Source organism: Boleophthalmus pectinirostris, unplaced genomic scaffold, assembly GCF_026225935.1.
Source record: "Boleophthalmus pectinirostris isolate CB_2022bp ecotype Guang Dong unplaced genomic scaffold, ASM2622593v1 HiC_scaffold_7, whole genome shotgun sequence".
Taxonomy (NCBI): domain Eukaryota; kingdom Metazoa; phylum Chordata; class Actinopteri; order Gobiiformes; family Gobiidae; genus Boleophthalmus; species Boleophthalmus pectinirostris.
Genome location: NW_026571473.1, coordinates 22,434,964 through 22,459,560, shown reverse-complemented (window position 1 = coordinate 22,459,560; position 24,597 = coordinate 22,434,964). Strand labels below are relative to the sequence as shown.

General features: G+C 39.3%; 2 protein-coding genes across 2 annotated transcripts in view; one reads left to right on the top strand and one right to left on the bottom strand.

The window, feature by feature from the left end:
- The first annotated feature begins 180 nt into the window (after nt 1-180).
- Nucleotides 181-6,989, top strand: pcsk9 (proprotein convertase subtilisin/kexin type 9). Its single transcript, XM_055164578.1, has 12 exons — nt 181-502; nt 661-852; nt 1,112-1,244; nt 1,315-1,448; nt 2,073-2,214; nt 2,579-2,775; nt 3,347-3,530; nt 3,856-4,029; nt 4,297-4,433; nt 4,525-4,690; nt 5,318-5,484; nt 6,134-6,989. Exons 1-12 carry the CDS (start codon nt 329-331, stop codon nt 6,317-6,319), a joined length of 1,986 nt encoding a protein of 661 aa, XP_055020553.1. The 5' UTR covers nt 181-328; the 3' UTR covers nt 6,320-6,989.
- Nucleotides 6,990-8,052: 1,063 nt separating this feature from the next.
- usp24 (ubiquitin specific peptidase 24) overlaps nt 8,053-24,597 on the bottom strand; it is an 18,990-nt gene continuing 2,445 nt past the window's right edge. Inside the window, 37 exon segments of the mRNA XM_055164809.1 lie at nt 8,053-10,753; nt 12,402-12,512; nt 13,089-13,175; nt 13,573-13,648; nt 13,735-13,813; nt 13,916-13,982; nt 14,066-14,131; nt 14,216-14,329; nt 14,426-14,544; nt 14,637-14,739; nt 14,974-15,063; nt 15,141-15,348; nt 16,391-16,504; nt 17,261-17,364; nt 17,481-17,576; nt 17,685-17,835; nt 18,167-18,308; nt 18,385-18,509; nt 19,567-19,781; nt 20,091-20,210; nt 20,288-20,429; nt 20,523-20,605; nt 20,693-20,791; nt 20,883-21,008; nt 21,264-21,383; nt 21,464-21,608; nt 21,714-21,828; nt 22,019-22,210; nt 22,503-22,791; nt 22,865-22,935; nt 23,084-23,245; nt 23,377-23,536; nt 23,649-23,871; nt 23,944-24,039; nt 24,130-24,227; nt 24,325-24,480; nt 24,565-24,597. Of these exon segments, the coding sequence (XP_055020784.1) occupies nt 10,691-10,753; nt 12,402-12,512; nt 13,089-13,175; nt 13,573-13,648; nt 13,735-13,813; nt 13,916-13,982; nt 14,066-14,131; nt 14,216-14,329; nt 14,426-14,544; nt 14,637-14,739; nt 14,974-15,063; nt 15,141-15,348; nt 16,391-16,504; nt 17,261-17,364; nt 17,481-17,576; nt 17,685-17,835; nt 18,167-18,308; nt 18,385-18,509; nt 19,567-19,781; nt 20,091-20,210; nt 20,288-20,429; nt 20,523-20,605; nt 20,693-20,791; nt 20,883-21,008; nt 21,264-21,383; nt 21,464-21,608; nt 21,714-21,828; nt 22,019-22,210; nt 22,503-22,791; nt 22,865-22,935; nt 23,084-23,245; nt 23,377-23,536; nt 23,649-23,871; nt 23,944-24,039; nt 24,130-24,227; nt 24,325-24,480; nt 24,565-24,597 (4,560 nt within the window). The 3' untranslated portion in view covers nt 8,053-10,690.

Genomic DNA, 24,597 nt, shown 5'->3' with positions numbered 1-24,597 from the left:
TACAGACTGTTGGAGGGGAGAGTGAAACCTGACTCCGCCGCTGCAAGAGGTGTTTTAACGGAGGACAATCATTCGATACAAAAGCGGTGGCGTGAGCCCGGGACACGTCACCAATCCCCGCCTTGGATTATAAGTATCAATTCTTCGATTTTTTGTAACCCCAAAATCTGGAGTGATGCTGGGTGCCTTTACAGGTCTCATTCCACGCGCAGCTGCTAGACAATCAAAACATCTGAGTAACTGAGACTTAATCACAATTTCTTACAAGTGCGTCTTTTATTAAATTAGACTGTAATAAATAATAATAATAAAGGGTTTAGTGAGAAATATGCGTCTCGCCTCCGTGTGGGTTGGACTGGCACTGTGCTTGTGCGCATCTTTGGCCGTTAGCGCGCAGGACGACCCCGAGGACGAGGAGATGATCCTGGACCTAATCCGAGATGACGGGACTCAGACCGAGACCGGACCAGAACCATCAGCCGAGTTCCTCAGGTGCAACAAGGTACAGTCAATGTCTTGGCTAATCCTTACGCGTCTCACAGGCAAAAGAAATTCACATAGGTATATATTCAGGAGTTTGCTTTTATGAAGTAGGCTAAATCGTTAAAATATTAAATTATCCAAACTTTATCCACTTGCACCACACTATGCGCGCTGCAGGCACCCTGGCGCATGCCCGGTCAGTACCTGGTGATCCTGCGCGAGGGGAGCCACGACTCTCACGTGCAGAGGACCATCCGGAGGCTGAGAGCTAAAGCGGCCCGGAGAGGATACCTGGTGGACATCCAACAGACCTACTCAGGAGCTCTGCGTGGGTTCCTGGTCAAAATGAGCAGCGACGTACTACACCTGGTGAGATTCAATTAATGTAGGCTATGTTAGTAAACTGGACAAACGCTTAAACCAAACATCGGGGAATATGAATGCAAACTGTTGTCATCAGATGAAAAGAGGTTCCACAGAATGAACTTACAATAAAACAATAAATAAATAAATAAATAAAGTAATGGTAAATGTACAGATTGAACTCTGTAGTTGTACAATGTTATACAGCATAGAGAGGAGTGAAAATTGTATTTTAAATTTAATGTCCTAATCCTTTGAATACCAGGCTGTGAAGCTCCCCCATGTCCACTACGTAGAGGAGGACTCATCCATCTTTGCTCAGAGCGCCCCCTGGAACCTGCAGAAGATACTGCAGCCTTATGGTGGTACCACTGAGAATGGGACATACAAGCCTCCCAGTGAGTGGACCTCGTAGACTCATGTCAGTGTATTTAGGTATAGTTTAACCCTTTGCTCTGCGGTCTGCAGACGATGGCGGCCTGGCGCAGGTCTACCTCATGGATGGCAGTGTGCACACCTCCCACCGAGAGGTCGAAGGGCGTGTCCTGATCACTGACTTTAACCATGTCCCAGAGGAGGATGGGGCCAGAGTCCACAGACAAGTACTGCTGGGTTTAAGATGATTATTCTAAAGTTCAGTGCTACAAGTAGCATTCATTTACAGTAGTCTGATTTTTAAGTATGTGTAGCTAAAATAGAGTTACACTAGTACTAAAGCACTTTTAACCAAACAATTACCCAAAACTGACTCTAACACTAAAACTGCAGAGGACCCCATGCACCGCCAGAAGGGGCCTGGCCACTCCTTTAGAAGACCTGTCATGTGAATGAATTAACATCAGCCTACACATTTTGAGGCTTCAGCAATAGTACCGTATTATGTTATTATAGCATAATATAACTAAATGTATGAGTTTTTCATGTTTTTGTAAATTTATGACACATTTAAAATGAATAATCCAGGTGATCACGTGGATGCAGGCTAAAGAACTAGACTATTTTGTGGTGTGGTCACAAGAACGCTATTGATCATGTTTGTTGATTTTTGCATTTGATATATTGCTTTAAATATATTGTTTAAGTTATAAAGTAGTATACAATATAACATATACTGTACAGAAACAGAAACACTGCCTCCATCACATTTAGATGTTTTTCAAAGGCTACAGCACTCCTCTTCCTCTCTCTTCTGCTCCTCCTCACACTGTAATTCTTGTAATCTGCAGGCCAGTCAGTGTGACAGCCATGGGACTCACATGGCAGGGGTCCTGAGTGGGGCCGACTCAGGAGTGGCCCGAGGAGCTGGAGTTAACCTGGTCCGAGTGCTCAACTGTCAGGGCAAAGGCACCGTGTCAGGAGCACTGGCAGGTACAAACTACATCTCCTGGATTCATCAATTTATTTTAAAAAAAGTCATTTTAACAGGATACTCCAGCAGTGTTCTTCCATTAACACCACCGCTACCACTGCAAAACCTCTTTAGCTGATGTACAACTATAGCACATTACTCTCACTCATGTCATTTGCTATTTGAGTTCAATACTTATTTTTTATTTAATTTTTTGGCTTGTGCTGCAAAGTTTGTCATTGCATTTGAAGTATTTGGCACTTAAAACACTGAAGTACACTTAAAAATAAATAAGTAATTGTAAATAGTGGTTATTAAAAATGTGTGTAATATTTTTAAGTTTTTACTGCTTCCACTATTCTGAGCCTTGCTCTCATCTTACAGGTTTGGAGTACATTCGTGCCTCTTTGATCACTCGACCTGTGGATGCTGTAGTGGTCCTCCTGCCTTTTGTTGGTGGGTTCAGCCGATCATTAAACACAGTCTGTAGGGAGATGGTGTCCAGTGGAGTGGTGCTCATCGCTGCAGCAGGGAACTACAGAGAGGATGCTTGTCTCTACTCTCCCGCTTCAGAGCCTGAGGTAACAATGGCATTTATTTACTCATCAGCCAAATCATTATGACAGACAGTGACACGTATTCATGTGCTCTATACTGAGTGGAATACAACAAACGGACCATAAAAGTGGCACACCAAAACACATGCACACCAAAAATGTAATAAATGTGTGATTTCTGGAGTCATCAGATTATTGAAATGTCATGTAAACATTTATATCTGATGTGAGAAATCTGATTTCTTATTCATACTTGTGCTGGGTTTGACAAGGAAAATGCTTAAAAAATGGTAAACTAATGTGGCAAAGACAAAAACATCCTTATTTTTAAAAATCACTGAACTTTATACTTCAAATACAGTTAGCCTAAAATTCATTGATTATTAGACATGTGTCCCCATTTTTTTGCTGTTTGCTGATCAGATTTCTCTTGAGCACAAACACACCAAAAATCAGATCTAATTATCGAGTTATCGGATGATTCTAGTGATCCATTTTTTTTCTGGATTGTAAATGTATCCAAAGGCTGGATAATGATGATGCATTAGAGGGAAAGAGGGTTAGAGCAAATGATGCTGTTGCTGTCTGCTTACAGGTGATCACTGTGGGGGCGGTGAACTCAGCGGACCAGCTCATGTCTCAGGGAGCTGGGGGAACAAACTTCGGCCGCTGTGTGGACCTCTTTGCTCCTGGTGATGACATTGTCAGTGCCAGTAGTGACTGCAGCACCTGCTTTACCTCACGCAGTGGAACATCTCAGGCTGCTGCCCATGCTGCAGGTAAAGTACAGATGTTTGTGATTTTATTTTATACTAAATGCAGACACATATCACGAAAACACCTAACTTTTAATAAATCACATGTGGAACAAGCCAGTATGTTTCTGCCAAATCTGTATAATTTGGTGGTAGGTTTTCAACAAACAAAAACTCATAGAGCTCAATATGGACACCTGTTATAATAATATACATATAATTTAACTGAAATACCCTCTGGTGGTTGGTTGAGTATTACACCATTTGATCTTTGCTAAGAAGTGATTCCTTCAGCATCACTTACAAGTCTTTATAAAAATGTTCTTAAAATGAAGTACTTTTTTTGTAGGCATAGCTGCTGTGATTCTGTCAGCCAATCAGAAGGCCTCTCCTGTGCAGCTCCTCCACAGTCTGTTACACTATTCAGTTAGTAACACCATTAACCTCCTGTCTGTCCCTGAGCCTCAACAACTGTCCACACCAAACCTGATCACAGCCATGCCCCCTCTGTCTGCTACCTCAAGTAAGGAATACACTTTATTCATTCCATATTGCCATATTGTCAGTGGTGGAAAGTGGTAAGGTACATTTACTTTACTTGAGAAGTCTTCTGAATATATATGCTTCGAAAAAATAGTTCTGTTGCAACACACATATTTTAACATAAAAGCTTAATGATAATAATTTTAACTACTTTTAACCTCTACTTGAGTAACACCAACTACATTTTGACTATGAATCTTGTGAATTTGTTTTGTGTTTTTGTATTCTTTGTGTGCCTTCTGGTCAGATGGGGAGCTGCTCTGTCGGTCGGTGTGGTCCGAGAAGTCAGAGGTCAGAGCCGTCAGTCGCTGTCGTCATGGAGAGGAGATGATGGGCTGCAGCAGTTATGCTCCTGAAGGCAGCCATGTCGGAGAAACTATTGATGTAAGTTAAACATACAATATTCAAGAACTATATCAAGTCTTAACTTTAACACACCCCAGTTTGCCTAATGTTTTTCTGTGCTTCTCTGCAGGAAAGTAGTGGTCAGATGGAGTGCGTTGCTTACAGTGGTCCTGGGGGTAAAGGGGTGTATGCAGTGGCCCGGTGCTGTGTTATTGCAGATCTTCAGTGTCACATTCACAGCAGCCGCAAACCAGGACAGGACGCAGAGTGTGAGAGGCCTGAGAGCCATCTGACGGGTAAGAATAAAGTCTGTACTGAAGTCTGTACTGCAGTCTGCATTGAAGTCTGTACTGAAGTCTGTACTGGCACAGGGGTGTAGTTCAATACCATACAGGCTACTACATAAAAGGCTGCTTTGAACAATAGTGAAGTTAGTTACTATGGCAATGCCGCAATGTAAAACTTGGGACTATTGCTATAAATAGGATATAAATGAAAGGTTAGTGGGTATGTCTGCCTTTTAAACCTTCTAGTGTATCTCCTAATATGTTTTTAATGTGGGATTTCAGAAATTGTTTATCGTATTACTGAACAGAAATGAAAAGTAGTTATAAACAGTACTCTGGTGAATACTTTTAGGCCTACTTAAAATATTTGTGGCATGGTGACAGAGCACTCATGCTTCACAACAAGGTTCTGGGTTAGATTACTGTGTCACCTTGGGCCTTTCTGGGCAGAGTTTGCATGTTCTCCCCGTGTCTGGGTGGTTCTTCTCAGATCTCAATAACCCTGCAACTGAGAACAAAATCCTTAATGATTTTAGTGGTGGCGATCAAAACAGTGTTGGCAGTTCTTTCAACTTCATTAATGCTTTTTAACCAATAAATGAAAAAAGGTTCATTGTATTTATCTGGCCTACACAGGCTGTACATCTTGGTCCTCTGGTCACTTGACGGCTGGCTCTCATCCACATCACGGAGAGCGGAGACTCTGCTCTGTCCCTGAAGGCCTCATGTCCACCGCCGTGTGCTGCCACGCCCCCTCTCTGGAGTGCCAAGTCCTAGAGCAGACAGCCACAGACGGAGAGCAGGTCCAAACACAAACATGACTCTATTCGTCCCCTCTCTAGAGTTTTTTGATAATTTCACAGACTAATTCCTCATATTATTTAACTATCATAAGCGAAGGTGACCAGAGTAACAAGCCTAATTATTGCAGTTATTACAATATTTGTTTCAAAAAGCAACTAAGTAATTTGATTCTTGCTCAAATATAAAACTAATGTCAGTTTGTTTATCTATGATCAACAAATGCTCTTTTCTATTTTAATAATAAATTCAATAATTAATAAACTTTGAATTAGCACTCTGGTTTCCAATGTCAACCTAAAACATGCGGACAATAGGCTAAGGCTTAGGCAAGGCAAGGCAAGGCAAGTTTATTTGTATACCACAATTCGTACACAAAGTAATTCAAAGTGCTTTACAGAATAAGAAATACATTAAAATCATAATAAAAACAAATCAAAACATAAATAAACATGAAGATTAAAATTAAAAAAGAGAGACATAAATTGGAGAGAAGAGTGCGGAATGAAAACCTTCTTAGAGCTCCTGAGTACTCCTGGCATGGCGGTCAAGAATATACAAGTATAGAAAATACCAGAAATAGGTATATTACTGTGACCATGCATGTTTTAAGTGTGTTTCTTCTTTCTTCCTGTGCATTACTTTTTGCAGGTGGAGGTGTTGTGCCCGGCTGGATGGACTCTGACAGACTGTAATGCTGTTTCCCGCGGCTCCATCTTTGGCCCAGTTGCCAAGGGTAACAGTTGCCATGTTCACAGTGGCTCACGAGCGGGTGGGGCCGTGGGTATCGCAGTTTGCTGTCACATTAGAGATGATGGTCAGCCTGCTCTGCACTGATGGAGTATACTCCACAGCTGTTAGCATGCAGTATTTGAAAAGTGAATATTTAATACTTTGTTTATATTACTGTACTTACCATCAGCACATGCCTTAGAGTTGTATTTAATTTACAAATGATAAGTCCTTCATTATGCTTCACTTTCTTCATACATTGGAGAAATCTTGTAAATTTAAGTTGCAGCCATCTAAAAATCGCCAAACCTTTTGCCTCAGTGCATGATTTTATCTGGTGGTTAAAAAAAGCTTGGAAAAAAGTATAATATAGGACTTATAAGACAATGTGTATTCATGCCCCATGGATAAGCCCTAGCAGGGGATTACAATACAGTAGGGATAGGATTTTAACATGAGTTCTTTTATATTTCTTTTGTTATTGAAGACGTGTCCACTTCTTCGAATATATGAATAATTGAAATGTAGCCTTCGTTTTACTGTGTCAATTGTATAATAAGTGTTTTTATGTGTATTTGTTCATCTTTTGTACAAAACTATTAGTCATAATAAACACATTTAGACACATTTTGGTTAATCGTGTACTAAATATGAAGCCCACACTTTTACAAATGGCTCCAAAAGATTCTTGCCACTGGGAGTAAAATATTGCCATTACAGCAGACATGTTTTTTGTGTTGTTTTTTGTTACCGGAGCGGAGTCGGCGCAGCTGGACATCACACCACAGGAAACTCCTCTCCGTGTCTGATCCACTGATGAGGATAATGAGTCTGATTAGCCCCATGATTAACACACGGGTTAATTCAAGCACCTTTGTCTTCACCAGCAAGATTCAAATAATTTAGTGGATAGTTACTAGTCATTTGTTGTGAATGTTTTTCTAGTAAGACTTGATACAAATTTCCAAATAGTGGTGTTAAGTGTGTATATTACAGGCAAAGTTTATTATTCAGGCAAAATGTGACAGATTGGTTTTATTGTTGGATTTTATTGCAATTTAAACAGAATAGCAACTTCTGTAAAAGGGAAGGTAAGTATATTGTCGAGTTTCAGGTCAAAATATTCTATAGGTCAATAATGTTTAATGGGGGGCAGCATAATGAATATTGCAGATTTTTGTTGTAATATACTGAGCTATTGGGTGTAGTCACAAATGTAAATGATCAAGTTCAACATTTGTGAATTATCTTTTGGATATGTCATGTCAAAGTACAATGTAGCTAATCGATGGAGGTAAGAGACAGTTTTTCCTATCTGGGACTATGGCATCACACTGAAGGGAAGAAGGTGGTGCTGCCTCAGAAAACTGAAGAAAGAAAACTGGTATGACTGACATACAGAGATTTATGGAGAACAGGGCAGGCTGATCAAAAACAATGACTGAAGTAAGGCTAAGCATTAAATTAAACCTTTGGCTGGTTCTTGTGTATTTGCATCCCATTTGCATTCCATGAAAGGCTGATGAAAAGGTTATACCTTGCCAGAGATTCTCCACTTTGCTTGGTTGTTTGATTTAGGCAAAGCCGGAAATGAATCAATATTCTCTACTTTGCCTAATATAGATCTCATGTTTATCTATACAGTAATGCCAGCACTTGAAATAATTATCCAACTTCACATGTAATTTGTAATATTGTTTATAAACCTGGTTAAAAAAAAAAGGTACTACTGCTTCTGTCCGTTTATTTAAGTCCTATCTTAGTCTTAGCCAGTTGTTATTTTTTACTCATTAATGTTGGAAAATAATTGCAGTATCCACATTAACAGATATCCAAAGTTGTGCATTCCAGTTTATTTTATATCAAATTCCCCCTTAATCAAACTCTGATGTACAAATTAAAACTTGAGTCTTAACATGCAATACAGAATCCTGCAATGGCAGAAGTGAATCTTCAAATGACAGTAAAAACCCGTATAGATGCCGATCCCAACCCACACACTTCCCATATCCCTCCCTGCATCCCCGGATTAAAACAAGATACGATTGTTATTTTTTGATAAAGTTTGTCAATTTTCATTATGTGGCTGTGGTTGTTGAGGGCAGAGGGCAAACCTAGAGGAGAGATTTGGGGTAAATGTGACCAATGTACTGTATGCATGGTTGGCACAGACTACATGCAGCTCCATCCGTTTGTACTAAATCAGAGAAAGGGCATGTTTCTGTGACAGTAAGTGTTCATGACAAAATCACAGCAAGAAAGACAGAAAAAGAACAGATTTTTCACAGAGTAAGACGGTTGTTTCTTTGCCACTTCTTACTGCCACACATGCAAACATGCCAAAAAGCACAATGACATTCACTTCTATGGAGGACATGGGCGTGGAGTGAGCAAGAGAGAAAGAGAGAGGGTGCAAAAGCGTCTGACATCTCCTTAGGCTCAGAGATCTCACAGCAAGAAGCGGAAAAACCCAAACCATAATGCATGACTGCTTTATAGGTCCTCATATTGTAAACATTGACCTGTTAAAGCTGAGCAAAATCAATTAATATATTCCATAAAGTAAGAGTGAGGCTTTTAAAGGGGAACCATGGAAATATTTACTATAAACTGAGATATGGAGTCAATGTGATGGCCCCCTTCTGGAAATTGTAAGACATTTTAATTATTTGCTTAGTTTAGTTCTGGTTTAGTTCTAGTCTAGATTGATTTAGTCCCTGTCAAAAATAGTGTATGGTTTTCAGTATTTTATAAATTGATTTGATAAACTGAAAGATGGGGATGGATAGAAGTAGTATGAAGTAACATTTTGCTCACATCCTTGAAATGAGAAAAATAAACAGATAAATTAAGCAAAGTTGCATGGTTCCCCTTTAATTTAACAGCGATAGAGAAAGAAGCAGCATTGTATTCCCATTACCAAACCCTGTCCTAACATCTAACCCTGTTTTTTTTTTTTTTTAATAGGGTACCGCCTATGCCCCCATCCCATACACAGTGAGTTCAAGATCCCTACAATCCTGTGTCACAACACATGTTACTAAGTTCCCTGTTTCGGCTAATTGATGATAATACAGAGACCGTGGTGGTGTAGAGCGGAGAAAGAGGCGATATTTCGGGAGAATAAGGCACTTGAAGACTCCCGACTGGCTCGAAAAGTTGTTCAGGAAATCTGGCTACATGTGGCTCCTCTGCATGTATGTGTGCGTGCATGTGTGTTGGTGTGTGCGTGTGTCTTTGTGTGGCAAAATTAAAAAGGCAAAAAACTCAAAATCAGACCAAGCAGAGGTAACTGTAAAGCGATGCGGATGAAGTGATGTCATGTACGTCTGTAAATGTGCAAGATTTTAACAAGTGTTGTGTTGAGTGTATACAACCTTGGCACCTAAAAAAGTAAAACAGGCAGCTGATCTGTTGCACTTTGCGATCAGCTTTTCTTGCATAAGGCTCATGTCCCTAAACTCCTTCAAGAGAGAAAAGAGATTGGCAACAAAAATAATAAAACACAGCACTAAAAACCAGCTCGAAAAAGAAGGCCAGTCAGCAAACAGTACCCAAATTGCTGACCACCGGGGCACTGCTATGCTATGGGGAAAGACCAGTGCCCCAAAACTAGCCAAGGTCAAGAGTCAAGCCACACAGGCAAACTGGCTAGCTATCAGGGCTTCAACGAGTTTGGATTGTGGCACTGAAATGAATTGATCATAAAAGCAAAAAAAAAAAAAAAAAAAAAAAAGCAAAAAAAGAAGACCACATAACATAATAGGAAGCTCTTGAGGACCTGACCAGTGCTGCACCATATTCTGGGTCGGAGCGTAAAGTGCGTATACATAAGCCTACCCCAGTCCCAAGTGCTCACGTGTTTTGGAGGTATTTCCTGTACAAGTGCACCTAAGAAGTCAATGTCAGGTTCCTCTCGAGCGGCTAACGTGAAGACAGTTGTATGGCTGTGTGAGGAAGAGCACACAAGACTTTTAAAATATATCTTACATTGGAAATTACAACTATGGAACAAGTCTTTACAATTTGAATATGTCTATGTAGATATGTATAATTGGCAAATATGAGCAGACAATTGTTAAAACACAACCCAGACCCATCCATCCTCTGCCTCCTCCCTTTGCTGCTTTCATTCGGAGACAATGAGTGAATAAAAAGGATCAACTGAATTCATCCGGAGCCTTGTACTTCTTTGTTATCGAACTCTTGCTGCCCCTTATGATAATGCAACTCCATCAACCAGCTTCTTGTCTGAAAGCAACTCATTTTGGGATTTATTCATAGCTCCTTTGTTACCATAGCGACCAAAACAGACAGTTCTGGTTGGTTTTGCGAAGTGAAGGGTCCAAAGTGTCCGGACCAATAAGAGGCGAGGTTCACCCATGTTTGTATTTAGTTTTTGATGTTTTTTTTTTTTTTCTTCTTTTGGAGTGGCCGCCTCTGAAGAGTTGTGGATCCTCGTGGGTCTAAACAAAACTACGGGTCTACATCTTCAAGATCGCTTTTGGAGTCGCCGAGCATCATGGGAGACTCTGATCCCTGCAAGTGGAGGAAAGAGGGAAGTATTTGTTTGCTGAGACAACAGAACAATACAAGCCTTATGCGCAACAAACCCTATAATGATTCTTACAGTTTGACTAACAAATACAACCAACAATGAAAACCTTTATCTTTTGTACAAAAAAAATAAAAATAAATTATTTTTCTTTGACAATGAAAACTAAAAATATCAAAATCAATTACTAAGTATCACTGAGCAGAACAAAAAAAACAACAATATTGCCAAACATTAAAAAAAAAAAAAGATCAATCATATTCCTCCAAATGTTATTGCTTTTCATTAAATGTTTCACAGCATGGCTTTAAATGCACCTCCATCTTCATGAAGACAAGCTGGGGAGGTTACCAGACCAAGTTTCAGGTCAAAACTTTGAAGAGGTGCAAGTGCTTACAACACTGAACATTGATTTTAATGGTTTTATTGTTTTAGGACATATGACCAAATTTTAGCAATTTACCTTTTTGCTGTCTTCATTTTATGATCTCTGTGCAGCACTTTGGAAAATGCTTTATTTGTAAAATGTGCTATAAAAATAAAATGGATTTGGATTTACAACAGTGCATGCTTTTCATTGTATTTTTAGAAACGAAAAATGTTTTATTAAGTAAATGGTAGATAGATGGTTTAATGCCAGAAGTTACATCGAGCACCTTAAAGCTGAAGGGTGTGGGTAAACAACCACATATAAAACACATATAAAAGGAAACCTGAACATGTTTAAAAACTTTACCAAATGAAAAATTGCTGAAAGTAAAAAGTACACATAAATATATCTATACCCGTGTACACCGTGATTCACAGCAAACCCATCGATTTACAGACATTTTACCAAGTGCACTGAATCTATACAATAAATTACTAGGAACATTTTACTTTGCCATTTTTTCTCTTCCAAAACATTTTTGTTTTTTGACAGGAACCTATATATTATGCAAACTACCAGGTCCGATTTGGCTCTATACTGGCAGCAGAATGATAATCTGTACATGCTTATTATATTGGCAGTGTTCATGAGTGTTCCAGCGGAGCCATGTGTGGGCCCCTGACAGTGACACAACAGAGCAAACCCTGGCTCTAATAACAGCCGTGGGAGGCAACAAAGTGCCTCTAGAGCTCATGACAAGAGCCCCCATTTCAGTGCAATATACTCATCTTAGATCAGCCATGAGTCAGATCATTGTGGGATATATTTAATTTTGTAAATGTGAACACATGTAAATCTAGACATTGAGCAGCTACTGTTTTTCTGGATTCAGAACTCTTGGTAAAACAGGATGTTTTAATTGGCTTTCCAAACTGTGTTCAAGATGGCTTGTACACCCTAATTTATGTACGTCTGTGTAATCCCTCAGTTGACTAGCTAGACTCCTGCTTCATATAATTTCATTCTGAGTCATTTGAACTAACTCTTAATATTCCTTATTACTGTGAGAGTGTTATATTGTGCAATTAAGCTACTGTCCAAAAAAATTCCTTTGTAAATCAATTAAGTAAAGTTTCTAACGTCTAAGTTTGAGGGGTACTTCGTACACGGGGCTATGTCTGCATATAATTGGGTGCTCCGCAACTGAGCATCTGCATGCATGAAAAAGGCTATAAAAGCACACATATAAATATATTGTATACCTGTCTGAGGCTGCGGTCTGCGTTCTCATTGGCTGGACTCCCATCAGAGCCATTACTGCTGCCAGACTGCTCCTTCTCATTTAACAGAGCTGTAGCATACGCTAGTGTGTCCTGCAAAGAGACAAATTCCCAATACGAGAAGAGATCCAAACTTAGTGCTACACAGCAAAATGAATTTTATGGAACATATATAGTATTCCTTATATTGGGTTAGACAAAACCTGACATCAGATATACCACAGGGCATCTTGTTACTTCCATTACACTTTTATCCACAGAAAATCATATACTGTCTTTTAGCTCAGGATCTTCTTTGACACAAATTAATTTAAAGTCCATTTTTACTACATAAAATGTAATTGTAGTTCTTCCTGTAAATCCCCTGTCTGGCTGTCTCTGACCAACAAGTGGAGTCTACCTTGTTCCATTAAAATCAATATCACTGATTGTACAATTATAGTTGTATAATCTTTACAGCAATATTCTGTTGGGTGATCAGAGCAATTCATTCAAATCTTTCTTCATATTTATATTTCTGAACACACAGATTTAAAGGTAAATGTAAGCACTGAGCACTGGTCAATGGGCTTGATCTTAGCTCTTATCTGACTTGAACCTATAAAAAAGAAGCTGAAACTCAATGATAAAGACTTGGTGGTATGGATGATGAACTCCAGTGAGTGTTACCTGCGCAGAGATGGTACGCTGGAAAGTTTTGTTGGTAGAAGTTTCATTGGAGACATTGCTCTGTGGAGTCCAGTAATGCTCTGTCATCTGAATAAAGGGAAATAAAAAATAAGGTGCAAAATATGAAAATAGCATTATCCTTAAATGGTTTCTGGCATGGAAACATGCATTTCTATTTTTGTTATATGTCAAGAAATTACACAGAGCAAACAAATACTTCTACAACCACCAATGTGCTGAAATAAAATTTAATAATAAATACAAAAGTACTGTCTCAGCATTTGTCATTTTACAAGGGGTTTTCCAAAATCTATATTTTTAAAACTTAAATAGGTGTGCAACTTTTTTTTCCCCAGCAAGTGAAAAGCAGATGTGTGCACCCTTCTCATACCAAAACACTTGTGTGTCTGAAGGTCATAATACTCATAGTTTCCCGTTTCATAAAAACACACTTTCAGAGATTATCACAATATTTTTAGCTTGCCTTTTTCTGTAGCCACTGCACAGCCCAGCTCCAGTGACCAGACAACTCCTTGAAGTAATCCTTGGCCTGAGGACACCTTAAAAAAAAAATAAAACAAATATTAAAGTTTAAAATATAAAAACAGACTTTAAATACTATTGTCAAATTACAACAGATACATACTTCTGGGCTAACGTGACCAGGAACTTCACACATTGATAGCAGCGACGACTGTCCACATTGTTGCTCTGATGCATCAAAGCTGTGAAAAGAAATGAAAAAGAAATAGAAAATTAATTCACACTATTACGCCCAAGAAAAACAAACTAACATAAAATAAAATTTAACAAAGACATTCAAATACCTAAAAGGCCTTTGTCTGATTCAAATGCATATTTTAGTCGTTGAGCTTGTAGAGGATCTTCCACTACCTTTTGACACAAATAAACAGGGTTATGAAAAGCCACAGATAAATACAATAATGTGATATGTCAGATGTCAAGTTGTGACTAACCAATAACTCTTGCAGCATCTGAAACACGTTCTTCAGTTCATGAGGTGGAGCCGACTCAAGCTGGGTCTTGATTTAATAAAATAGTAAAGGGAGTTAATGAGGTGAGAGTAAACCAAAAACATCTAATAAACATGTATATTTTCATCATACTTTGAGTAATTGCAGCACTCCCAGTGAGAAGGGCTCATTACAGTATGAACAGTAGGTCACCATCTCTATGAGCAGAGACAGAGGACCGCTCAACTCCCTCATTGCAAACATCACCTGGAAAACACACGATTCATATTTCATATCACACAAGATTGTGTTTATGAATACACTAATACAATGTTTGTTCTTCATAAGTGGTGTCAGTTGTACCTCTAGCAGATATGGCTGCCCCTCTGGAGTGAACAGAGAGGCTAGGATGTCCGAGTGAAGAGGCAGCAGAGAGGTGGAGGATGACACAGTCCCGGCAAGTGGCTTAAACATCCCTGGGGCTACAAAAACAACAGAATGGTTCAACAACAATCATTTATACAAAATGATTATTCATCTGACAGAAATATATTGATATCTGATATTGTTGCACCTTGAGTTCTCTGTGGGCTGAGGTCAGAGTGTAGAGTGATTAGAGCCAGGGTGCTGTGGAGGTGAAGAAACTCTCGAGCTTGAGCTGGACTCCAACGGCGGTTCTGAAGAAGATATAAATAAATAAATTACAACAAACTGCTAAAAATAACAATAAAGCTGCATAATATATGAATGCCATGTTTTCAATAAGGTCAAATAAAACTGTAACACATAATTTACACATTTCAGCTTTCTTTATTGTTTTCTCTCCATTTTAGTTCAATTTGTAATTTAGATAAGGTTTTACAACTAAATGAATGCATTCAGGTATATATCAAAATATGTTTGTACCCTACCTGGTTGTTCTGTCTGTTTGGACCCAGTAAGAAGATGAGCATTCGCCGATATGCTGAGTGTTTCAACAGTAACTGACAAGGACCACAACCCTGAGGGAACCGGAAAAAGGTTGAGACTGTGGTATTTTACTCTAATAAATCATATAACTATATACAGTCATTATTACCCTCTGGGCAAAGTTACTGAAGAGATTGAAGTACTGAGCACAGTTTTTCACATTCTCTGGAACATCTTTGTCAAGCAGCGACAGGAGGGCGTCGGTCAGATTGTCCAGTCCTGGATCAGCGAAGAATATGGCACTTTCCAAAGTCTTCTCCAGGATGGACGCAACCACCACTCGCACCTCCCTCACACTGCACTCCAACAAACACACCCTGAAACACACATTTGGAGGTTTAAATTATGCTCAGTGACGATGCCATGTCAATCACAAGTTAAATTCTAAGATAATTAAATTTTGTACTGTGTAAAAAACGGGCCAGAGCTACAAAATGTTGAATCCAGGTCCAATTCTGTAAGATGTGAGCAAGTTCTGCACAGTGAGATTAATTTATGTAGTTTAGTTATTCTTCTTAAATTAATTTTTATAGCATTATTCTACTTACTTGTTCAAGTAGAATATATTAGGAAAAAATCATCTTAATATGCTTATCTGTAACAAGGTATTGAAGATGCAGCAGTTCTGTTGTTTTTGGCCTTGAATTTACTACTATTTAACCTCAGGAAAGTTCTTTGAGTTCACCACTACTATGGTATGAGGGCTGGAGTATGCCATTGGCCGATATGCAACAACCAATCCTGTAATGGGACCATATGATCACCTCATGCTTAAACACAGAGCAGAGGTGGGCAACGCCTTTCTTTCAGACACTTTTTTATTTGGCTCTGCGTGAGTGCATTCCTGAGGCCAACCCCTTGTTGCAGCCAATCAGCTCCTAATAAACACAAGGCATGCCTAAACATTTGGGGTGTTTGACCAACTTCACTGCTGAATGTTAGTAGCCATGGTAAGGAACAAAGAAATCAAATCAGATATAAAGATGAAGATTACATGAGACCCAGTTAATAAAATAACATCGTAACATTGAACATTTTGTCCTCATAGTTGTTGTGCTGGGGGTATGAATGTCCAAAATTGATGAAACTTAATTTGCAATAGTTGGTATCCATCAACAGTGGTCCATCATTGGCAAGTAATGCATGTGTGGAGTCAACGCAATAAAACATCCTTATTTGTCGTTTACAAGGGCACATATTAGGGACCTGAGCCTATACAAAACACATCACGTGTAGTTATAACGCCTGATTATTCTGCCACTTAGAATAAAACTACACAAAAATGTGATGCAGAGGATTCACTGGGTCACAAAGTTGTTGGCACAGATAGGACAGTATAAGCACTTTCTCTGCACAAACCTGATGATTTCTCGTCCCTCTGTGCTGACGAGGTACTGGACCATCCACTGGCACGCCTCGCTGCTCTTGGACAGCAGCACCTCCACTGTCGCCATCCACTCCTCTGTGTCCACTCTGCAGGGGCACAAGTGAGAGAGGAGCAAAAGGGAATTTTAAGACTTATATCCAACATTATTCTGACCTTGAGTTAATTGTCAGATAAAGTGCATTTAACTCTTTATATTGTTATAAACATACCACTCTTTTGTCCAAAGAAACTGTGAAACTAATGCAAATCCATTTTCAGGTATTTTGTACACATTTATTTTAGAGCAGTCATGCCAAAAGTATCGCCTAATGCAGTCTTCAGACTAATTTTTTTTGACCCTCAGGCTTCTTGCTGTAGGCCTACATAAAGATGCAGTGGCTCTGTCAACCTCTGCTATTTTAATTATTCACCATATTAACTACTATTACATAGCTTTCCACTTATTTTATATTTCAAATTATATCCCCTTGAGCAAAAGTTAGTGCAGTCATTTTGTACAGTAAATTTATCATTCACATTTAAATAGTTCAGGTCTAGATGCTGGTCCCTACAAACCACTTCTTTACATGTTTGATTGAGTCTGCAGCAAAGACTGTTCTTTTTAAGGAAAATAAATACTTTTAACAATGTAATGCAAGTAATGTTCTTATGACCCTTTTTTTTTTTTTTTAAATCAGAGTTTTACTGAATCTATTCTTGCATTTTGTATTGTTAGTTTGGTGCCGTCTCTATGTCTAGAAGAAATCGTCTGGCTCGGTTGGTCAAAGTGGCAGGTAAGTTGGTGGAGCATCAGTGATACACTATTAATTTGGGGCTTAGCAGTAAAAACAAAAGATTCATACCGCAGTTTCTTCTTCGTGTGTAGGTAAGTGTGGAAGAGGAAGTTGACAGACAACTGGAGACTCTCTTTGGCCATTGCCTGGTAGTCTGGATGCTTCAGCTTTGTCTGTAAAGAAAATGTTGCCTTTTTTATAAATCACAAATCATCACATATTTTTGTTCAAAAGAGGTTTCATTAGACCTTATTTTAGTTATAAGTACAGACATTAGATAACAACATACAGCATTGACGGACGCCAGTGAGAGGGTAAAGTTGAAGTAGTCGCTGTTGTAGACATCTCTGTTTCTCATGAACCTTAAATTCTCATCTCTCACCATCTGCAACGAACAAAGATACGAAATGCTGTTAATACAATACACAGGTCAAGTTCGAAAAGTACACGCTGATATTAAAGCTAAAGATGTATGTTTTTAATGTAGCATTACCTGGTAGATGCTGGCAGGCATCTTCTCCACAAACAGGCCTTTCTTCTCTCCCTTTCGGACGAGGCGTGTGAGGAGGGTGAGGCGATCATTGTTGGCTCTGGGGGGACGAGGGGAGGACTGGGGTGAGACATCGGGGGAAGACGGGGCAGACCTGGAAACAATTTAATAATGTAATAATGGGTTGGGCTTTGGGATGTTTTAGGATGCTAATGATGGCAATGCGATGCAGGACTGAATCTTTATTGTCTCCATGGTTGGGGATTTGTGCGCATTATTGTTGCTATTAATAATAAAGTCTACACACAAAAATTTATATCTGTGCCGACACTTTACTAATGACTGCCCCTTAAAGTCAATCCATTTACATTTTGAGTGATCAGGTCAGTCAATATCTACTCAAATGTCAAAAATACCAGTGTAACTTGTAAACTGGTGTCCAAAAACATATTAACCTCCAACACAATGAAGCTATTCAGACTTACAGTGACAGGTCCTCTGCTTCTTGTCTCATGATGCTGACTCTGCTCTTCTTTGGTAACACCGGTGAGTTCTGGTCACTGATTTTCTGATAAAACAACATGTAGGCGTTCCAGTACCTCCGCCGCACATCCGGGTAGGGGTTGGCTGCGCAAATATCAACAAGGTCTAAATACAAATGTCTAAAATGTGCAATGGTTTGGAGGTTCTTTGATTTACTTACACTGATCGTACACTTTAGGTCTGTACTCTCCTCCAAAGCACTCATACTCCAGAGACTCATCGTTCATGTCAAACTCCTCCACCACATTGTCATTAAACTTGTACCACCGTCCACGAGCGCTGCCGCTGAAAGACAAAAATATACTTCAGGTCAAGTAATGACTAAAGTACAATATTTTTCATAGGCAGAATAATTTCTCAACAAAAATGTGCAAATGTTAAAATGTAAACTATGTAACTTTTCTGTTGCAGGTTCTCCACATGACTTTGACTGCAATGTTCCACAGTATGGAGTTAAATCTACTCAGTTTGCATTAAAGTTTAATGTCATATTGTGGAACATTCTAGGTAAAGCAATAGCATCTATGGACAAGCAAAAGGCGGACAGAGAAGAAACGCTACATGGTGTACCTTTAAGGAAGCACTGACAAAATGTTGTACTTCTTACTATACTGTAAGATTATTCTGAGGATGTTATAATTCATGTGAGAAAATTCATTCATTGGGGCAAGACAATATGGAGACAAAATGCATAAACATAAACTGCAGAGGGTATATTACTCGAGAATATAAGAAAATGGGAAGCATCCCAGGAATGTCATTACTTTTAGTTTAGTGGGCACTAAAAGAAAAAAAGCAACAACACAATTAGAGTGTCAGATATTAGCCCCTGTGGTTACTCTCCTCTGCTCGGCATTTTCCTCCTTTAGAGCCAAACATCTGGAGTCATTTACAAACTTATTCAGAAGCCCACACACAATCTGTTTCTGCCACTTTTGCCCCCAGGTTCTTACAGTTCTGCCACAAATACCACAAATCACAAATCTCTTATATAAAGTGAGCAAAGCAGTGAGAAAATAAGCTGTTGAATGTCAACAATGTAATAAACAGCTCTACTATATCTATGTAACCAACATACCATGGATGCTTACTGTGGAATCGCAGATTCTATAATTAAAACCAGTTTGCAATAAACATAAAAGGGCCCTAGATGACCAGATGTGTCCTCAGTGTTTGACAGCTAACAGCATTCCAGGTTCAGTTGTGATTTAAACTTGCAGGAACGCATGTTACACTATTTACTATTAAGATCACTCTATTATTTTTGTTGGCCCTGGTCACAAAATCCAGTTACAGTAAATGCATTGTATTGTTTATAGTATGAATACAGTACTTTTCTTACCGTCTGTCTTTGATAAATGAATAGTAGTGACCAGCGTGTGCTTGACCGCTGTGCACCACAACCCCCACAAGTTCATAGTTCTCAGAGATTGTGACTTTTTTCCGTGGCGAGCTCCCAGATGATGCGTCACCTTTGCCCTCTCCTCCTTCTCCGCTGCAGTCCTGTCGGGCCATCCCAGAGACAGTGTATGGCTCCATGTTTAACACCCACGGGAACTGTTATCCACAAAACATATGAACATATTTAGTTTGATTTGTATTGAAAAGGAAATTTAAAATTGTATAATTATGTTATTTAACATTTAATTTTGCGATGGAAGTAACAACGCAATAAAACCTGAAATGACTACTCAGTGGCTTAACTGATGAAACAGTCAGATATTCTGCTTCAAATTTATTATATGTGCATATTTATTTTTTGGTAAAAAAAAATATAATGCTACACCAGGATTTATTTTAGACAGTGGAAAAAATATTACGTTAGCTTGAAATTAAATTTCAAATGTTATACATTTAAAGCTTTACCCTTATTTGTTCATCATATTTGATGGAGCGACCACTTTCCCAGTCAAAGCCAAAGCGCATCAGATGAATGCAGAGGACACTGGGTAAGGATTTAATACAGGTCCTCTTTACTGTGGTTCTCTAGATTCAAAAAATGTGGATGAATAAGTATTCAATTGTACAATATATAGATAGTTAATCTAAAGTGCTCTACAAACCTTCTCTTTGCATTTCTCACAATAGTAAGCATTGCTGCCCTCTAGCACCTCTCCTCGGACAAACTGGTCTAAAGAGATTTCTAAACTTTGACAAGACGTTACGCCAAGATTAAGGGCCATGAATGTTTCCTCACGTTCGTACCTGTCAAGAAAAAAACTAATTGTCAAGCATATGAACTAGAAATCATAAACTTATATTAACTTATATATTTATAGCACAAAACATAAGACTCACCGATGTGGGCAGTCTTTACAAATCTTTTGATCTGAGAAGATTCCCTGAAATGTGTTTTTAAAGATCTGTTCTCGGCCCATTTTCTAAAAAAAAAAAAAAGTATGGTTATGGTATGGTATGGATCCTTGATACAAAATGATTTGTAAATGATTATGCAAATATAGTTGTACCTTGAGATGCTCATCAAGCTGGTCTACGAGGCTGGTGAAAAACTCATATGCATCCTGCTGTTCCCGCACATATAATTCTTTGTTCCACATTTTGAATATCTACAATACACAGGATTAACAAATATCAAATTATTTCTAATAAAATATTATGTATGAGCTACTGCTTGGGGAACTTTATAAAACCTGTTACCTTCCAAAAGTTCTCAGGGACGTAGTACTGAAGTTTGCTTTCCATCAAATGGCCAAACAGAGACTGAACCTGATAGAAAACACTCTCCTCTGGCTGGTCTGTATCATCCTCAATGGAAAGGAAAGCCTGTACAGAAAACAAAATCTGACTGATGCACAATTGCAGTTCTATTCTTCTTCTATACTTGTGAAATCGCTATCTTCCTCATTAAATGGATCTTCATGTTATTGATATGTACACTTCATTCTGTACAAGTTCCCTTGAGTAGTTCTTTTCTCCACTGTGAGATCTTGTATTTAGGGCTACAAGTTAGGTAGCTGGCCATTATTATGTTATGCTTTGACTCTTTATAAAGTACAGTGTAAACAACATGTAACACACCTCTGGAAGGCCAGGCTGCATGTAGAGTTGCTGAAACACAGCATTCATATAACAAGTCGCTCCGCCATTTTTAAGCCCAACAAATCCTGAGACAGAGCGACTCTCAACTGGAGGAAGATACTGAAATAATAATAAGTAATAACTGTAAATTTGCCCCAGTTCAAATATCAAAAGAAACCTAGAGTATGAAAGTATATTACATCAAATTCTTTGCTGAGGGAAGGGTCTGACTGGTGATGCATTGACAGTAACTCTTTGGTGATGAGTTTGAGGTTTGAGAGTGAGCTGTCTGCGAGCATCACCAGCACCTCGTACGCTGCAAGTCTACTGCTGGCCGTGCTACACCTGCACAAAAAAAAAAAAAAAGAGTAACATTAATTACATAAAACATAAACTTACATTTCTAACAGTTGATGATAAAAGTAAAGGTGAAAGGTAAAGATGCTGTACTTGGGGTGGAAGTCATGGCTTGGAGCTGGAGACTGCATTGAGTTTGAACTGTTGATGATAATGCGTGAAGCCCGAAACAGGAAGTCATCTAATAACTGCTGGATCAAAGATGGGCCTGAAAACAAAAATAGTATAAACCTTTAAGCATTTACACATCTAAATTTAATAAAAGCCGAAATCACAAGTAACCCCTAAAAACAGAGCACTAAATAAACTGTGGCTGGCTGCTGGCTGCCTCTACTACAGTTTTCAAACTACTGAACAAAATCAAACAAAACATGAAATCCAATTCCACAGACACATACCCAGATGTTCCTTCTCGGTGCCACAGAGTGACAGAAGGGTCTTAATTAGGCGCAGGTGTCCGGCCAAAAGAACGTTGTCTGCTTCACTCGTCTCCATCTCTGAGCTCCAACTCGGCTCAAAGTTATCCAACCACGAGATCTCATCTTCCAGCATGGTTGCTGCACTCAGTTTAATGACATCCATCTCTGAAGCTGAAAGAGAGAGACAATATGGGTCAGAATAAGTAAGAATTTAATTTACACTCATAATAACATGACAATGGAGTGCAAGCAAACATTTTGTTCTGAAGTATTTTTTTGTAAAAAAGAAAAAGGATAATTAAGTTAATACTTGACAGAAGGGCTTGTCACAAACAATGCACCAGTTGTTGTTTATAGGGCAACACATAAAGATGTATTAAGATGTCTGATCAGTAGATTTGCTATTACCTGCAAATTTATTTAAAGTAGAGTTAAACAAGAAAATGAGAGCTAATCCACTTACTTGTCAGGTCATCCAGAAGCTGGCATCTCAGATCAAAGTACTCTGTGCACTGAGACAGCTAAGAAGAACAACAAGATCAATAGCAACACTTTGCTGCAGTTATACTTTGACACTGTAGGGGGAGCTACCTCTGATTGACTCCTCTCATGACAGACGTGGGGCTCCAGAGTGGCAGCTGAGCAGTGAGGATGACAGAGAGCAGGAACAGATTTGGTTTCTGAACGTCGGGGAAGGCTGAGGTGTCGGACTGACTCAGAGTGTACAGCTGGTCACACGCCACACGACGGATCTACATAAAGAGAACACTGAGCTCAGCACAAGGAGGCACTGGAGCTGTGTATTGAACAGGGAGTGTAGCTTACCTCTCCACTGGGAGAGCCCAGCAGAATATCAATAATAAAATCACTGACAGCGGGAAGGTTGTAAAAGGAACCTGGACGCAAACAACACAGGATTTAGTTACATAAATTTGAAGAATATACAACAGTAGGCAGGAAAACTGCATATGAATAAATATGAATAGATCAGTGCAGAAGTGCATTATGTGATCACAATAAAACCACAAGCAGTGTGAGACTTACAGAGCTGCTGGCATCTCAGCTGCAGACAGGTCACCAGGAGAGATAAGGCCTCACGAGCGATGATGCCATCTTTATTGGAAACACACTGCTGCCTGACACATATCCCTGCATGCAATGCTGTAGGTGCAGCCTCTCCTTCACTGCTGGAACTGCAGTTACTCCCTGCAAAGCATTTTCTATTTTAATATTTTCAGGGGCTGGACACAATGGATCAAATTAGTGCTTAACAGTGTTACATCTGCTCATTTCACTGCCAAATGACTTGAAAAATTTGAGTGTCTCTTGTCTCTTACCAGTGCTGCTGACTCTGGTGCGGACCCCCTGTGGCAGGAGACTGTGAGTCTCCCTGATTGGCTGTGGGCTCCCAACCAGATCCAACCGCCCGGCTGCTGCAGCCCAGGTCAGGCGCATGAAGCAGGCAACAGTTGAGGTGAAGTCTGCTACCTCCATGGTCTAAAGCCAAGATACAGTAATACATAGATGTTAACTGAGATGGAGTTCATGTTAAATGAATACAAAAAAAAATAGTATACATAATATTGTATAAGTTTATGTATACACAGACCTGTATAGCAACACGAGCAGCAGGAATGATCTCTTCCACTCTGATTGAGGAGCGCTCAGACAGGGACATCTGTCTATAGGAGGACTTCTCTGGAGTGGCACACAGAGACAGCTGCCTCCCACTGCGGCTGGCGTTTCTGAAAGGACGAGAAGACAAAGCATCCCCATCCCGAATCACATCATCATCCAGGACCGCAGGCATACTTTGGCCCACAAGGAGAAACCTGCAAAACACAGCCCAGTTATGATCTGAACAAACAACAGCAGGATAATATTTAAATAGTGCCCTTTTGAACCTGGCCAACTGAAGGCAGATGGAGTAGACCCCTTGTCTGGTCTCGTAGTCTACCTCTGATGGGATGGAGTCTCTCTGCATAACATTTACTACAAGACTGGAAAAATGAAAACAATTACATAAATGATAAGACCACAAAGATACACAATACACAATAAATGTGTTGATTATACAAAGCATGCTCTACCTGAGACCACCTGCTTTCAAAAAGTTTTCACAGAATGATTTGCTGCTGGTTTTGGCCATCTCATCATCAGACGTGGGCATGAGTTTTGAACTCAAAACCTGCAGAAGACAAATGTAAAATGGATTACAGGGTCTACTTTCAATACTTTCATACTGTACCTTGAGTAGCTGGTAATTGTAAATCTGATGCAGGTACCTCTAGGTTGTACAGCACTCTAAACGTGGACATTCCTGGAGCCGAAGATCTGAAGAGGGACTCCAAAATGGACGCTGCACTGGGTTGGTGCTGCTGTTTAGCGGTCATAGATGGAGACCGAGACCCTGAGCCCTGGCCAAGGGTGAACAGGGTTTTCTACAAGAACAAAAACAACATTCAAATCACCGAATACTATTAGAAATACAAATTAAGTATATGTTTAAACAGACATCAGTGTACCTGATGACTCCAGACACTAGATTCTTTGGGAAC

Bases quoted from the DNA above. Each gene is read 5' to 3' on its own strand.
- pcsk9 (XM_055164578.1), top strand. From the start codon at position 329: ATGCGTCTCGCCTCCGTGTGGGTTGGACTGGCACTGTGCTTGTGCGCA. The intron at 503-660 runs GTACAGTCAATG...TGCGCGCTGCAG, and splicing joins AGTTCCTCAGGTGCAACAAG to GCACCCTGGCGCATGCCCGG. The intron at 5,485-6,133 runs GTCCAAACACAA...TACTTTTTGCAG, and splicing joins CAGCCACAGACGGAGAGCAG to GTGGAGGTGTTGTGCCCGGC.